General features: G+C 39.9%; 1 protein-coding gene across 1 annotated transcript in view; it reads right to left on the bottom strand.

Moving 5' to 3' along the window:
* Positions 1 to 16,480, bottom strand: part of SLX4IP (SLX4 interacting protein) — a 185,093-nt gene that overhangs the window by 19,095 nt on the left and 149,518 nt on the right. The window contains 2 exon segments of the mRNA XM_061208423.1: positions 1,827 to 1,915; positions 6,438 to 6,515. Of these exon segments, the coding sequence (XP_061064406.1) occupies positions 1,827 to 1,915; positions 6,438 to 6,515 (167 nt within the window).

Here is a 16,480-nt window from a genome sequence, read left to right as displayed (position 1 = left end):
CTGGGATGAAGCCATCTGGCGGTGCCAGGCGTTAGCTGACTTGTACACGTGTGGCTGGGAAAGCGTGTATGTGAAGGATGGTCAGAGGTGGGGAAAAGGGAAGCTCAAGAGACAGAGACAGACCACATCTAAAGAGAAGCGCTCCAAACAGTGAAAGATCCTCATGATGTAAATGGCACTTTTCTCATAAGCTAACGTGGTTCAGTCTGACAGTGTTATCCCTGGATATCAGAACATTTTGAACATGAGAACACGGAACTGGCTCACGCAAAAGGCTCAGACCAGTCAACTTTTCAGAATGACAATTCTTAACATTTAGGATGTCCTCCAGATTATAAGATTTATATGACAGCAGCTATAGGAAACTTACATCTGTATAAATACCAATGCCCCTAAGGAGGATAATATTTCATTTGTATGGAGATGTTTTAACTCACCCTTAATAATTTAAAATATTACATATTAATATAACATATCATACAAGATCTAATTTCTTCTGTATTCCATCTGAAAACAATAGTACTTTGTGGTACAATTAATTGCTGTTTTCTCAAACCACAAATCAATTTCTTCATTGGTCTGAGAATCATACAGTTGTTTGCCAACAGCATTACGACTTTAGTATTTATTAATTTACTAAGATAACTCAACATCCTATAAATACTTCACAAATAAACTTTCAAAACTTTTCACCAGATCTGCCCCATTTATTTCACTTAATGTGTATACTTAGCGTTTAATTGATAGATGAAATAAGGGTCTCACTGGCTTTTCTGAAGGGCTCATCTGCTACAGACGAAGGTATCTAAATTTAAATCTGCATTCTCTGCTCTTTACTTTTGCTGGGCCTCTGTTCACCCTTCTAGTCTCTAAAACACTTTTCCTATGTATTTATTTAAGATAAGATAAGAAGCTGGTTTTAGACCATGTGGGCCAAATTTCAAATGGATTAAAAAATAATAAACATAAGGGATAATCTAATATCCCTATAAATTATTTTAGAAGCATAATAATCATGTCATACTTCATGTCCACGTTTAATGTCTGCTAGATTTTTTTCCCTCTTTGTTAAAGTTTCAAGTCACAAGTCCAAGTCCAAAAATATGAAAAAAAAATTGGTACAGAGGTAAGTTCTGATAGATTGAGCTGTGACTGCAGCAAGATACACACACACACACACACACGCACACACACACCAAGGAGACTCTCAAACGTATATGCTAAGCTTAAAAGACAAAGCTGTAAGCTATAACATTAGGAGTGAATTTTCAGTATCCATTTGTCTGCAAAGAGAACTCCAGCGAAACAGAAATAGGACTGATGGAGCTCAAAACTTAGCACGAGAAAAGAGAGAGAAAACAAACCCTATCAGCTAAGAAATAACACACTGGGGAAAAGTACTGGTTCTCATGAAAATGTCAGTGATTCACCATGGAATAAAATTCAAAAGCCACTGACCCCAATGAAAGCTTCTAGTGGAAACATGTGGATTTTGCTTCATTTCATTTAAAGAATGCTTTATATTTCATTTAAATACTATCATAAGCATTTTCACAGTTTTTGTGATATGTTTCTTCATTTTTATATTGCTACGGAAGAGATACTATTGATCATGCTAAATTTTCAAGGGGCCTTCAAGAAAAGAAGCAGCACATCAATTAATCAATATTAATCATGCAAAATAGGTAAGACTTTTTGGTCCCTTAAAACATGCACTGAGGGCTCAACAGCTGAATGAGACTAGACGACAATACTCTTTTCTATTTTTCATAGTAACTCATCATTTAAGCAGATTTATTTGCTTACAGAATTTTTTTCATACGTACCAACTCTTCACTCTGACTTGCCAAAAGATCGTGACTGAATGCAAGCTGACTTACGCAGACCACAAATCTGTCGGGAAATACCCGGAGTTCTGTACAAAATGAAGGAAATCACATTACTAAAGGTATCAAAAGACTAAACACAGAAATGCTTGGTCCCAGACTTCTGAGTTACAGCAATAAGCGTGTATGTATCAGACACGTGTCTTCCCCCCTCCCCTCATGTCAGCGTTTGCCATCAATACTGCGGGGCAAGCACAAAGCTCTAGGGATGGCCGAGGAGGCTGCAGATTGGTCCACCTGAGCCCCTGGACCATTATATCACATGAAACCCCCAGGCAGGGCCTTTACAGCTTTCCCTCTGTGTCAGTTTGCTGTTTTCTGTTCAGAACTCACATTTAGGAAATAGGGTCAACGTTTACTAATGAGTGTTGAGACGTACACAGGAAGATGACGAAAATCTGAAAACGTGACTCGGCAATATTCTTACTAGTTTACTTATCCTCTCCTCGGTCACCTGGTCTTGGAGAGGTTCCCCTACAACTGATCTGAACCAGGCTATGAAAACAGCAGTGTCACTGATTAGGAATTAATGATCAAACTTAAGGAAATGGTTCAATGTGCAATAGTAAAGCTGATACAACAATACCACAGTTGCAGTGATCTATTATTACAACTTCTTAAAGCAAAACCACTGACTTCCGGGTGGGGAAGGCTGAATGAATCACAGAACCAGACTTCTCAACACTCAATGAAAGGACTATAAAATGGTAAATGCTACCTGTGTGCCTCCTCTTCCATCTGTCTATCCATCTCTCCATTCATTCATGCAGCCTCCACCTATCTTTGGAGGGATGCTTAGCTGATGTTAACAGTGTACATTCTGGGGGGTGGGGGTGGGAGGGTCTTCTCTCCCCTTCTTTTACTTGGTTGTATTGCCTGAATATTTTTTATAATACATATCATATTTATAACAGAAATAAAGCCATCTTTTTCTAAAAGAGAAAACCTTCCTCTTAGATGTGACCAATTTTTATTATGAGTCATGAAAGTGAAGCCTTTTACATACATTGCATGCTTCCAACAACGGATGACAACGGGAGAGCACTGAAGGTAGTGACGGAAGCCAAGCGTGAAGGTGTCAGTTACACAGACACACAACTTCTGCACAGTTAATGCCTCACACCACTCGGGGAGGTTAAATGATACCAAAAGGCCTAGTAAGCTGATGTTCCGGGATCTGCTCTCTCCTCACCAGGACCACTGTTGTCTCCTTGGGAGGGTCACTCTTCTCTATTCCAATTCATTCTACTCAGGGCAAGCGGGGTAGCAGTTCCAACAAGAGCTCCGCTTACCCTGCTCAGAACCCCACCCTGGCTCCTCACTGCTCACCATGCGATGGGCAAACATTCAGTCTCCACGACTGGGGCCTAACCTGCTATTCTGATCTGACTCTCTCTAATCCTTCTCATGCAGAAACCCCCATTTCAGGGCATCTAGTGTGTTTAAACGTTGACCCACATGGGTGCTATATCTGGCTAGGTGGCTAGGGTGGACATTGAAAAGGCAGAAAAACAAAGTTAACAAAGCAGTTAGTATTTATTCACTAATTCTTCCAATATCTTATTGAGATAAAAGGTAAACAGTCTACTTCCTGCTTTATGGAAGGGGAAACTGAGCCTCAGAATTCATTATTTGCACCCCTGCCCCCCAATATCACAATCTTGAAATATAGTTCATTAGTGGATCAGAACTAGAATTCAAAATGATCAGTTCTATCAAATGATTCCTCTCGAAAATAAGAACGCTAGGGCTTCCCTGGTGGTGCAGTGGTTAAGAATCCGCCTGCCAATGCAGGGGACACGGGTTCGAGCCCTGGTCTGGGAAGATCCCACATGCCGCAGAGCAACTAAGCCCGTGCACCACAACTACTGAACCTGCACTCTAGAGCCCGCGAGCCACAATCACTGAAGCCCGCGTGCCTAGAGCCCGTGCTCTGCAACAAGAGAGACCACTGCAATGAGAAGCCGGCACACCGCAATGAAGAGTAGACCCCGCTCGCCACAACTAGAGAAAGCCTGCGCACAGCAACAAAGACCCAATGCAGCCAAAAATAAATAAATTAAAAAAAAAAAAAGAAAAGAAAATAAGAATGCTAGAATGGCAGATTTTAAACAATTTGGTGCCAGGTATTATATAAACAGAAAGCCACTTATGTACCCTTTCACTCTGCTTAGGTTATAACTGAGATTTATATTATGTCAATATTTAAATAGAGTAAAGATTTAGGCAATGGCAGTCCCTACCAGGAAGGGTAGCTAGGCTGTATTTTAACAGATACAAAGTTAACTGGTTTATTTTACTAAGAGAACTGAACAGAGTGGAAGGCCCCACTGTGAGAGTAACATAGTCAACTGACACTTAAAGTTAAGAAAGTGCAGGAGGGTTCCCTTTTTACCACACCCTTTCCAGAATTTATTGTTTCTAGATTTTTTGATAATGGCCATTCTGACGGGAGTGAGGTGATACCTTATTGTAGTTTTGATTTGCATTTCTCTAATAATTAGTGATGTTGAGCATCTTTTCATGTGCCTCTTGGCCATCTGTATGTCTTCTTTGGTGAAATGTCTATTTAGGCCTTCCGCCCATTTTTTAATTGGATTATTTGTTTTTTTGATATTGAGCTCCATGAGCTGTTTGCATATTTTTGGAGTTTAATCTGTTGTCTGTTGTTTTGTTTGCAAATATTTTCTCCCATTCTGAGGGTTGTCTTTTTGTCTTGTTTATGGTTTCCTTTGCTGTTCGAAAGCTTTTAAGTTTAATTAGGTCCCATTTGTTTATTTTTGTTTTTATTTTCATTACTCTAGGAGGTGGGTCAAAAAAGATCTTGCTGTGGTTTATATCAAAGAGTGTTTTTCCTATGTTTTCCCCTAAGAGTTTTATAGTGTCCAGTCTTACATTTAGGTCTTTAATCCACTTGGAGTTTATTTTTGTGTATGGTGTTAGGCAGTGTACTAATTTCATTCTTTTATACGTACCTGTCCAGTTTTCCCAGCACCACTTATTGAAGAGGCTGACATTTCTCCATTGTATGTTCTTGCTTCCTTTGTCATAAATTAGGTGACCATATGTGCGTGGGTTTATCTCTGGGCATTCTATCCTGTACCACTGATCTGTATTTCTATTTTTGTGCCAGTACCACACTGTCTTGATTACTGTAGCTTTGTAGTATAGTTTGAGGTGAAAAGGGAACCCTCCTGCACTGTTGGTGGAAATGTAAATTGATACAACCACTATGGAGAACAGTACAGAGGTTCCTTAAAAAACTAAAATTAGAACTACCATATGACCCAGCAATCCCACTACTGGGTATATACCCTGAGAAAACCATAATTCAAAGAGAGACATGTACCACAGTGTTCATTGCAGCACTATTTACAATAGCCAGGACATGGAAGCAACCTAAATGTCCATCGACAGAGGAATGGATAAAGAAGATGTGGCACATATATACAATGGAATATTACCATTAAAAAGAAATGAAATTGAGTTATTTGTAGTGAGGTGGATGGACCTACAGTCTGTCATACGGAGTGAAGTTAAGTCAGAAAGAGAAAAACAAATACCATATGCTAACGCATATATATGGAATCTAAAAAAAAAATGGCACCGATGAACCTAGTGGCAGGGCAGGAATAAAGACGCAGACATAGAGAATGGACTTGAGGACATGGAGGGGGGTGGGCGGAGGGGGAAGCTGGGGCAAAGTGAGAGTAGCATCGACACTACCAAATGTAAAATAGTCAGATAGTGGGAAGCAGCAGCATAGCACAGGAAGATCAGCTCGGTGCTTTGCGATGACCTAGAGGGGTGGGATAGGGAGGGTGGGAGGGAGGCTCAAGAGCGAGGGAATATGGGGATATATGTATGCATATGGTTGATTCACTTTGTTGTACAACAGAAACTAACACAGTATTGTGAAGCAATTATACTCCAATAAAGATGCATTAAAAAAAAAAAAAAGTAAGTGCAGGTAATTGCAGATACCAAGAGCAAACCTCTGCACAGTTAATTTTTAAAGTCCCTGTTTCATGTCTTATGTACTAAAATCATCCAAGGAAGCTGAGCTAGATTTTCTTTCCGGTCGTTAGCATCTGACTCTGTTGTTGTTGGCTGGACACGTCTGAAATCATTTCCTCAGTGGGCGTCTTGACCTGGGGAAACGGGGGCTGGGGCGGGGGGAAAGCAGGCCTCATCACACACCTAGGAAAGCATCTTCTTGTGCACGTGCTTGCTCTGTGCTCCTGGGCCTTGGTGTGCACGGACAATGGTGAAGTGAGTCACAGTTTAACTGCCTGTCCAGTCACTCTGGAAACTCAAGGAAAGTGCTGAGATGCAGCAGGAAAGGAAAGTGGAGCGTGGCACCACTCACTGCGCTCAGGCAGGCAGTAAACAGTGCAAGATGAAACACAAATAATCATAAGTGCTTGCAAATACTAAGTGTCATGAAGGCTATGAGGCGACTAGGAATCTTCATTCCTTAGTTTTCACCCCTTCTCTAAGGACACGTTAATTGTACAGAATGCCTGATGACCCAAGAAATCGGCTTCTCACCTGCATTCTGTGAGCCCCCGAGGCAGCGGAGACGTATCCCTCTCTTGAGGAAGTAGGCTGTGATTTGAAAGCCATAACCTGTAAAGTGAATATCATATGATATCACTCATATGTGGAATCTAATTTAAAAAATGATACAAATGAACGTATTTACAAAACAGAAACAGACTCACAGATTTCTAAAACAAACCCATGGTTACCAAAGGGGAAATGTGGAGGGGGAGGGATAAATTAGGAGCTTGGGATTAACAGACACACACTACTATACATAAAATAGATAACCAACAAGGACCTACTGTACAGCACAGGGAACTCTACTCAATACTCTTTAATGACCTGTATGGGGAAAGGATCTGAAAAAGAATGAGTATGTGTCTATGTATAACTGAATCACTTTGCTGTACACCTGAAACTAACACAACTTTGTAAATCAAGTATACCCCAATAAAAATTAAAAAAACAAAACAAAACAAAACAAAACCTGTAAAGTGAAAGAAGACAGCATTAGATAATAAGCTTGTTTGTGACTGAATCCCACGGGCCCAGCCCAGTGCCTGCCATCCAGTAAGCATTCAATGATTACCTAGTGAGTAAAAGATGAAGAGAATCCGTAGAGGGCCTCGCTTAGAGGAAGGGGTGAACAAACAGTGTACGCTTAGCTCTTCCAGGAGGCCCGGCCACGGCACCTGGAATAGCCTCCAGTCCCTGAAGCAGCTCAGTTACTTTATCTGTGAATTGGAATAAATGAGGTCTGACCAAACAGGCCTAACAACCAGTCCCTCCAGGTTGGAGGATTAATTCAGGCTGAGCTGGTGCACCAATCTTGGCCACCTTCTGATGCTCATTACTTATCAGCTCACAGAAAGAAGGGTTTAATACCTATTTGAAGATGGGTGTATTTCGCCTGTAAATAAGTTATTCTAATTCAAGTACAGTAAAGCCTTTATATAGGATGAGATGAAAAGTAATAGGACATGAACCTCCCCCCCAACCCAAGAAAAGAGAAGAGGCAGAAAGAAAACTCTCCAATCCACCAGAATGGCCAAACTGAAAAAGGCCAAGAGCACCAAGTGTTGGCAATAATGTGGGCAAATGGGAATTCTCATGCACTGCTGGTGGAAATATGAAATGGTACAGCTTCTTTCAACATCTAAAGCTGAACTTAAGCATAAACACACAGAACATTAAGAGCACTTTTCACAATAGTCCCAAACTGGAACCAATGCAAATGCCCATCAAAAGTAGAATTTTTAATTGAAAAAAAGGGAGGAGGTAATAGTCACACAGTGCAATCCTACTCTGCCCCTAAAAGTGAATAAGCTACAACTAGAGGCGATATCAGAACTGAATCTCACAAACATCATGTTAAGTGAAAGAAGCCTGGTCCAAAGGAGTGCATTCCATCTGTGATGATGGAGACATTACCATTCACCTTACAGGGTGGCAATGGAATTTCAGGTGGCTCACAGGAAGTACCAGCATAGTTCCTTCCTTCCTTCCAGCCCCCCTCCAGGTATAAACTACTCCGTTGATGACTCTCCTGAAATAATCAAGTAAAAACGTCCGGTTAACATAGTCCAGTACTTGGTGGAAGAATCAGAAGTGAAAGGCCCACCAAAGATTGGTGAGGGTTCCCAGGTCCTAAAACAACCTCAGAAAATTGCTAACTCTTAAAGACAGTATTTTATTCATGAAATTGGAAGGTCCAGGAGTTAAAAGAGGTGGTCTCCAGGCCCACTGGATTCTCCAAAGACTATCATTATGATTGTTTTGAAATAACTTGTACATAAAGAATACAATTAAAGTTTCCAGTTTTACATTCAAGTATCCTTCTGTCACCCTCGTAGAAAGATCCAGAACATCAGTGACCACAGACTTGATGTTCCGTCTACACAAGCTACGGCTCTGACAGCACAATTGCTTCAGTCACGGGGATTTCGAAATAACAGTGACATCTATGATGGGATAATCTCCACATTTACTGAGATGAAATATATTTTTTCCTAACATACTTGAAGTGGATTGCACTTTGGTCATGTGGCTTTCTTCTGCTTAAAGTGTCAAACAAAATATGCACACCACTGGCATTATTCTGAGTGCTTTAAAACAAATACTTCAGCCCTTAGGTCACCGAGAGAGTGGAAGTGACATCCACATCTGTTTATTTGTCCTACTACTGGGGGAGGGGGATGGTGAGAGAGGCGTCCTTAACAATTTGGGATTTACAAACACACAAAGAAAGGTGATTTTCAAAGTAATGATTTATCATGTAAGTCTTCCAAAGGACTGACAACAACAACAAAAATGCAATATCAAAGTCATTCTGCCTTTGCTGGTGGATCACACTTAATGCTTATAGTTCCAGGTGATCAAGAATCCGATGGCATGCTCAAATTTTCAAAACTCTTTTCCCTGTACAAAATCTCCAGCGATAAAGTGTTATTAGTAGGAAGGGGCTAAATCCGAAGTCGACTAGGAAAGCTCGAGCTCGAGCTCAGGAAGCCTGGTATCTGGAGATACCACTTGAGTAATAACTAAATCCTGCTTGGTCAGCTGTCTCAGTAGGACACTTTGCCCTATAGAAAAATAAAGCAGTATAAGTCAAATTCTGACTGTTTTACTACTGACATTACTAGGAGAAATGAGTTTATTGAAATCTTTCCTCTTCTGTCCCCCACCCTCCCGGACAGGATTATGTTAAAGGCAATCATTCCTCAGCTGGTGTCTTGTTATGGTTTTAGTGGAAAACCCTGTCGAATGGCACCTATAAGAGAAATGGTAAGTTTACCATGTAAAAGAGATTTGTACCTGCTTAGTTCAAATTCTACTGGCTGTAGGAAACCTTATTGTTTAAAGAGAAACTTGAAGAGAGAGAAAACACAAGAAGTATTTATGTCAGTTCTTACAGCAAACTAATTTTGATATGTAAACGAAGAAACTCACTGCTGTTGAAATATACTGAACTGAAATGCTTAGGGAGTTGTACTTCATTTATCCATAGATAATAGGCAGTGATAAAGACTACATTATCTTTGCTCTTTAATGAAACTGGCTTCACAGACTTGAGCAGGCTATGAGATTCTGTACTTATCCAGGGTTAATGTAAAGCTGCACTACTCTCGAAAGCTAAATAGCAGCTTGGCAAAGAATCCAGGAGGCCCTCTGCTTCCCCTTCTTGGGCACCAGCTTGCAACGCTGATGTTCTAAATGCCCGGAACCAGGGTCAGGGCCAGCGGGGGAAGAAGCAAAATGGAAATCATAAAGTGATATTCATCTGAAAACTACATGGCAATGGTATTCCAAGATCCAGAGGCACTTATAAATCACACTTAAGGATGCCTGTTTTCTTTGAGCTACTGTGGGCATCCTTAATTTGAAAAAACTGTCTGTAGCCACAGAAAGAGATTGGGGTTAGAGAGAGGACTGCTTTGTAGTGGAAGCACCTTTCCACCAGGAGTCTTCAGGTATGTCTACTTCTAGAAATAATTTATATTTCTGCGTTGCTTAATGTCATGAGACGTCCAGTACCAGCAGGAGGCCATCGTCTCCCATGGTCCCCAAGCAGCCCCAAAAGTCTCCCATCCCTGTGCCTCCCGCATTCCATACTTTATAAAGAGCTGTTGCACTTCCGGCTACCTTTCTACAGACAACCTTGCAACCCCCAATGAAGCCGCAGATGATGACTTGTTACCACATGTACTTCCTTCTGTTCTTCACCAAAGAACATTAAGTATCCAAGAAAAAAAGGAGGCAGGGGTCAGTAATATTTGTGAGAGAAAGAAAGTGTGGTCCATGTTTTAAGGACAGAGTTCTGCTACTATTTCATTTCACATTCTGTCTAAAATAAACTGTTCCAAATGGCTTTATTAGAAATTCAGAGATTTCATGAATAGAAAGGGAAAAACAAACCAAAAAAATCAAATATGAGTTGAACAAATTCCATCCTGGCTTAGCAAGGCAATAGATTAGTTTTGAGTAGTACTGTGCTCCAATGAGTAATACTTTTGAAGGGAGTGGTCGTTTATTTGGGGTGTTACATTTCATAGTCCCAAGACACTAAGAGCAAATATCCAACATGGAGTTTTTACTGTAAAACTATCCAGCTTCCCTTGTTTTCCAGGGGATTCCTGGCCAACATGACTTGAGCTTCCCCAAGACTGCCAAGGGGAAGCTGTGGTCCAGTGCATCATGGTGGGAAGCCCTCTCCCACGGCGACTAGGAGACCAATTCACGGGGAGCCTGGGAAACTGCCTTGGGTCAGCCTGCTGAGCCCCTGGACAGCTGGGCAGGTAAGCACCCTTCACAGTGGGCTCCGCCCACCACTTCATGGCTCCCCTCCAGCAAAGCCTTCTCCCAAACCACAGGGTAGCCTCAGCAAGACATACTGTGTCCCACAACACTTCTCTCCCGGAGGTGACTGCTTCCTTAGTATCATCACGCACAAGCATGAAAAATTTCAAACACTCAGAAAAGAGGAAAAACAGTGCCATGAACACCCAAAAGCCCACCATCTATACTCAGTAATGGTTAATATTGTATCATATTTCATATACCCACTTGCTATACCATTTCAGAGTAGATATCATGACGTTTTACTCCTAAATATGCAAGCATAGACTCCCAGACAATGACATTCTCCTATATCACAAAATACTATGATCGTAACTGACATGACATTATTGCTCAAATAGCCAGTCCATGTTCAAATTCTCAAAATGCCCCCAAAATGTATATCACTGACTTTCCTCCTGAACTAGAATCCAACCAAAGGTTATGCATTGTATCTGGTTATGTCTCTTACACCTAGAATAATAAAATAATCTCTTCCTTTTTTCCATAACTCTGACCTTTTAAAGAGATCAGGTTAGTTTTTCTGGAGAATGACCCCCATTCAGGATTTGAACTTTAAAGAAAAAATCTCAGTTGCCTAAATACAAATTTTCAACCTGCATGCTATTTTAGAATGCCAGTCATTTATTAATTTTGATGGCTTCTTTAGCTGCTGCAGGAAATTGCAGGTTCAGACTAAAGCTATAATTACAATTCGAAGTCTGAAACACACACGACATGAAGATTCAGTCCTAAAGTTGATTTCGAAGAAACCAAATCTTAAATTTATAGATACTTCAATTTTCAGCAAAGGTAAGCTTACCTAAGCAGGTGTGATAGTGGTCTCATATTGGTTTACATTTGTTTTAAGAAAGGGCACTTGGTGGCAATCAAATGACTATGGGCTGAACTAGAAGCAGCTCCATACTGTACACCAGTTCAGACTCGTGACTCTCCAGTCTGAGGTCATGAGTCAGTGCTCATTCACTAGCTGAAGACTTGGGTGAGATTTAATAAGACAGTAGGAAGGAAGGGTCTGATACCTATCAAGTATTGACAATGTCTTGGTGCTAGACTAGGCCAGGAACATATATTTAAAAGATGGGTAATATGTGTGTTTTAAAGCTATTTAGTTCAGGAGAAATGAAGTTATAACTCATGACTTCTGAAACTCTGCCTATTTGGAAAGTCATACCAGTCCTTATCAGACAGTCAAGGGTAGAGAAATCATAAGCTTGATGCCGTCTCTTGAAACATAAAGGAAAAACTAAGTATGAGACACCGTCTTTGAAAAGCCTTTATGGAGCCCTTTGAAACATTTTGTAGGCCTAAGTGCGACCTTCACCATTGCTGATGTCGGTGGGGTTGTAGAAAGAAACTGTTCTGTGGGAACCAAAAAACAAGAGTCCTGTCCTAAGTTTAAGAATACACACACAGGATCCTAGTCTAAGACCACAACTGGGAAACAATTTGGGTGGGTAAGTGGAATATTTGATCCTGGGCTAAAAGTTTCACTTATTACCCAAGACATTTAGAGACTCCAAAAAAGTTCCCTTGAGATAACATTTCATGTCTTTAAATAAGGACAGAACTGGACTCTGAGTCACAATAAAGCTATGTCTATTTGATGCCAAAACAAATGGGCAAACTGGTTAGTTCCATTAAAAAAAAAAAAACAAACCTGTGAACAAAATAATTACTTGAGGCCAAATTTACTTAGAAAAAAACAAATTTTCTACCTGTAACCTAACTGACTTTGTATGTAATACCACGGGCCGCATGTGCTATTAATTTTATTATCTACAGGATCTATCAGAGATTGTTAACACTGAATGAGAAAGCTTCTCAGGGCAGACAAAAATTAGAATAAAACATACTGAGAAACTATCACTTTAGATTTCTTTCACATGCCACTTTCCCACTATTTTGTTTATAAAAATATGCCCTTAACATTAAATATGAAAACCATGATTAGATAACATTCAAGCACAGATGAAATGATATTCAAAACGATGGTCCCCACGGTAATGATGGGAATGATGTGATACTTAGTACTTGTAAAACTCAAAGTTACCTATAAAATCCTTCACTCACATTTATATAACTATGCATAAAAGCAACACAGAGTTTTAACAAACTTTCTAAATGAGGTAGCTAGTTGTTTGAACTGCTGGTTGTTGAAGCAGGTCCCTCTGCAATAGCTGTCAAACTTCCTGTGCCCAAGACGAGGATGCCAGATGAAGCATGACCTCTGTGGGCTCCTTGTATTGCACAGGGCCCACTGCAGCTTTGATGACCATGTACATTGAGAAAAAGAGTTCTTCAACCATGGGATTTATTCCAACAGGATCGCAGACTCACAGGACAAGAAAGATCTCTGAGAAGTCACCTACTCTACTTCCCGCTTATTAGGACCATATTTATTTATTTATTTATTTAACATCTTTATTGGAGTATAATTGCTTTACAATGTTGTGTTAGTTTCTGCTGTATAACAAAGTGAATCAGCTATATGTATACATATATCCCCATATCCCCTCCTTCTTGCGTCTCCCTCCCACCCTCCCTATCCCATCCCTCTAGGTGGTCACAAAGCACAGAGCTGAGCTCCCTGTGCTACGCAGCTGCTTCCCACTAGATATCTATTTTACATTTGGTAGTGTATATATGTCCATGCCTCTCTCACTTTGTCCCAGCTTACCCTTCTCCCTCCCCGTGTCCTGAAGTCCATTCTCTACGTCTGCGTCTTTATTCCTGTCCTGCCCCTAGGTTCATCAGAACCTTTTTTTTTTTAGATTCCATATATATGTGTTAGCATACGGTGTTTGTTTTTCTCTTTCTGACTTACTTCTCTCTGTATGACAGACTCCAGGCCCCTCCACCTCGCTACAAATAACTCAATTTCGTTTAAACCATATTTTAAAAACAATACTGAAAGGCTGAATGAAAAATGCCACGCCTATGCGTGTACAACTCAGTTCTTCCTTTACCACTTGCACTGAGGTTGCACACTTAAATGCTTAAGGGGCAAGACAGGTAACAGGAAAGGGCTGGGTTCTGACAGAGGTGAACTGGAGAAAGCACACACCTGGTTTAAAGGGGGCAGCTGCTACTGAACTCCAGCCGTCAGCTGCCGCTGGAAACTCGGGTGCAGGGTACCAGATTTTAAGCTTTGCCAGAAAAGCTGGAAATCTAAATTTTTATGTGCGATGTCCCAAATTTTAAATTAGCAATGAATTCAAATTTTTAAACTATGCCGCGCAGTCCAAAATAATGTTTCTGAGGGCCGCTTCGGCTTCGCACTGACAGTTTGCAATCTCTAATCTGAATTGCTCACACTTTAGTTGAAGTTCATTTTCTTGTGTCCTGTCTTTGGCAGAGCTGAAGGAAAGCTGGCCACTACCACGTGCTTGGAGATAGGCATTCAGCTGCAATACAGTCATTTATTCTAAGCTAAATAAACCTTGGTCCTTAATCTCACTACACAGGATGTATTTATCTACGTTTAAATCATCTTTCTGACACTTCTAAGTCCTGACGGTAAAGATATACAGTTAAGGGCTTGATTCAAGGTGGGGGAAAAATGGAAAGATTATACTATTTTAGAAAACGATAATTGTATGAATGTGTGAGATCTGTATTTCAAAAAATCACAAAGCTTATATTAATTAAAAAAAAAAAAAAAAAGGACTTGAAAAGATTTGAGTAACATACCATGTTCTTGGTTGGAAGGGCTAACCGGTATAAAGATGTGAACTGTTCCCGTATTTATTTATTTAACAAACATACTGAGTGCCTATTATGCACCAGACAATTCCAACCAAAATCACAATGAAAATGTTATTTTTGTGTGTGAAGGGAAGAGGCAGTTTGGAAGTTGCCAAAAAGAATTCTAAAAAATAATCTAAAAGAAGACTAAACTAGTAAAAATAGGGGAAAAAATTGAAAATGAAAAAATTTTTTTTTCAAATTAAAGGTAATGTACACTTAATGTATTAAAAAAAAAACTAAACAAAAACAAAAAGGAGGCATAGGGCTTCCCTGGTGGCGCAGTGGTTAAGAATCCGCCTGCTAATGCAGGGGACACGGGTTTGAGCCCTGGTCTGGGAAGATCCCACATGCCACGGAGCAGCTGGGCCCGTGAGCCACAATTACTGAGCCTGCGCGTCTGGAGCCTGTGCTCCGCAACGGGAGAGGCCGCGATAGTGAGAGGCCCGCGCACCGCGATGAAGAGTGGCCCCCACTTGCCGCAACTAGAGAAAGCCCTTGCACAGAAACGAAGACCCAGCACAGCCAAAAATAAAATAAATAAATAAATAAAATTTAAAAAAAAAAAAAAAAAAGGAGGCATAAAGAGAAGGTTAAATCATCAACAATCCAACCACCCAGAGATAGTCACTTTGTCACCTTGACTTTGATACCCTGCAGATTTTTCTCAAGATATATATTCACATATATATTCTCTCTTTTTACAAAGATGGAGACATGATTTTTTAATGCTGCTTTATAATCTGATTTTTTTAAAAAAATCTCAATGTTGTGTACATTGACTTTGTGTATGGTATCTGTGAGGAATCCACTTTCATTCTTACCCCAATGAATAACCAATAGAATAGTCAATAGAAAGTCCCCACTGATCTGAAATGCCAGCTCTGTCATACATAGACCTGTCTTTCTGAGTTATTTTATTCCATTGACTTATCAGTCAATGCACACTGTGTTAATTACCTGAGCTTTATTTATAATAAATCTTAATATCCAGGAGTGCACGTTCCTCTCCTGCTCCCCAACGCTGTTTCTAGTCTTCATCAGGATTACCTGGAGTTATTCTTGGCCCTCCATGCTGTCATAGAACTTTTAATTATTAGCTTGTCAAGCTGCATAAAAAAACCCTGTTGGGAGTCTGATTAGAAAGGCCTTGAATCTATAGATCAAGGTGACGAAAACTAACATCTTGATGATAATGAGACTTCCTATGCACTTAACATGGTAGATCTCCCAATTATTTTTAAGGACTTTTTAAATGTCTTTCAATAAAGTTTAACATTTTTCTATATAAATTTACTGCATACTTCATTAGGTTTATTATGAGGTACTTCCTATTTTTTTTATTGTTGCCATTGTACATGTTAGCTCCTAAAAATTACATTTTCCAACTGTCTGCTATTGTAATTGATTTCTGTGTATGGACCTGCAGCTGAAAAACCTATGGAATTCTCTTATTAATTCTAATAATTAGTCTGCATATATCCTTTAGACTTTTCTATGTATTCATTTACCCCCAAAATGACCCTTTTGTTTCCAATATTTCATCTGTATTATCTTCCCTGTCTTATTGTTTGGGCTGGAACCTCCAGTAATTATTGAATATTGTAGTAAGCATCTTTGTGGTGCTCTCAGTTATAAAAGGAATGCTTTTAATGTTTCACCACTGAGAACAATATTTGCTGTAGACTTTTTATAGACAGAATCCTAACCTTTCCAAGAGTTTTTATCATGAATGACAGCTGCTTTTTCTGCATCTAGTTATCATATGCATTGTTCTCCTCTAACGTATTAATGTTGTAAATACTACTAACAGGCTTTCTAATGATGAACCAACTTGGCATGATGTCATGATTTTTTTCTACATTGCCAAATTTGGTTTGCTGACATTTAGTTTAGGATTTCTGCTTTTACGTTTGAATGAAATTGACTTGTAATTTTCCTCTCTT

This window comes from Eubalaena glacialis, chromosome 13 (assembly GCF_028564815.1).
Source record: "Eubalaena glacialis isolate mEubGla1 chromosome 13, mEubGla1.1.hap2.+ XY, whole genome shotgun sequence".
NCBI classification, from domain to species: domain Eukaryota; kingdom Metazoa; phylum Chordata; class Mammalia; order Artiodactyla; family Balaenidae; genus Eubalaena; species Eubalaena glacialis.
Note: the sequence above shows the minus strand (reverse complement) of the source record. Positions and strands in the feature narration are given on the sequence as shown.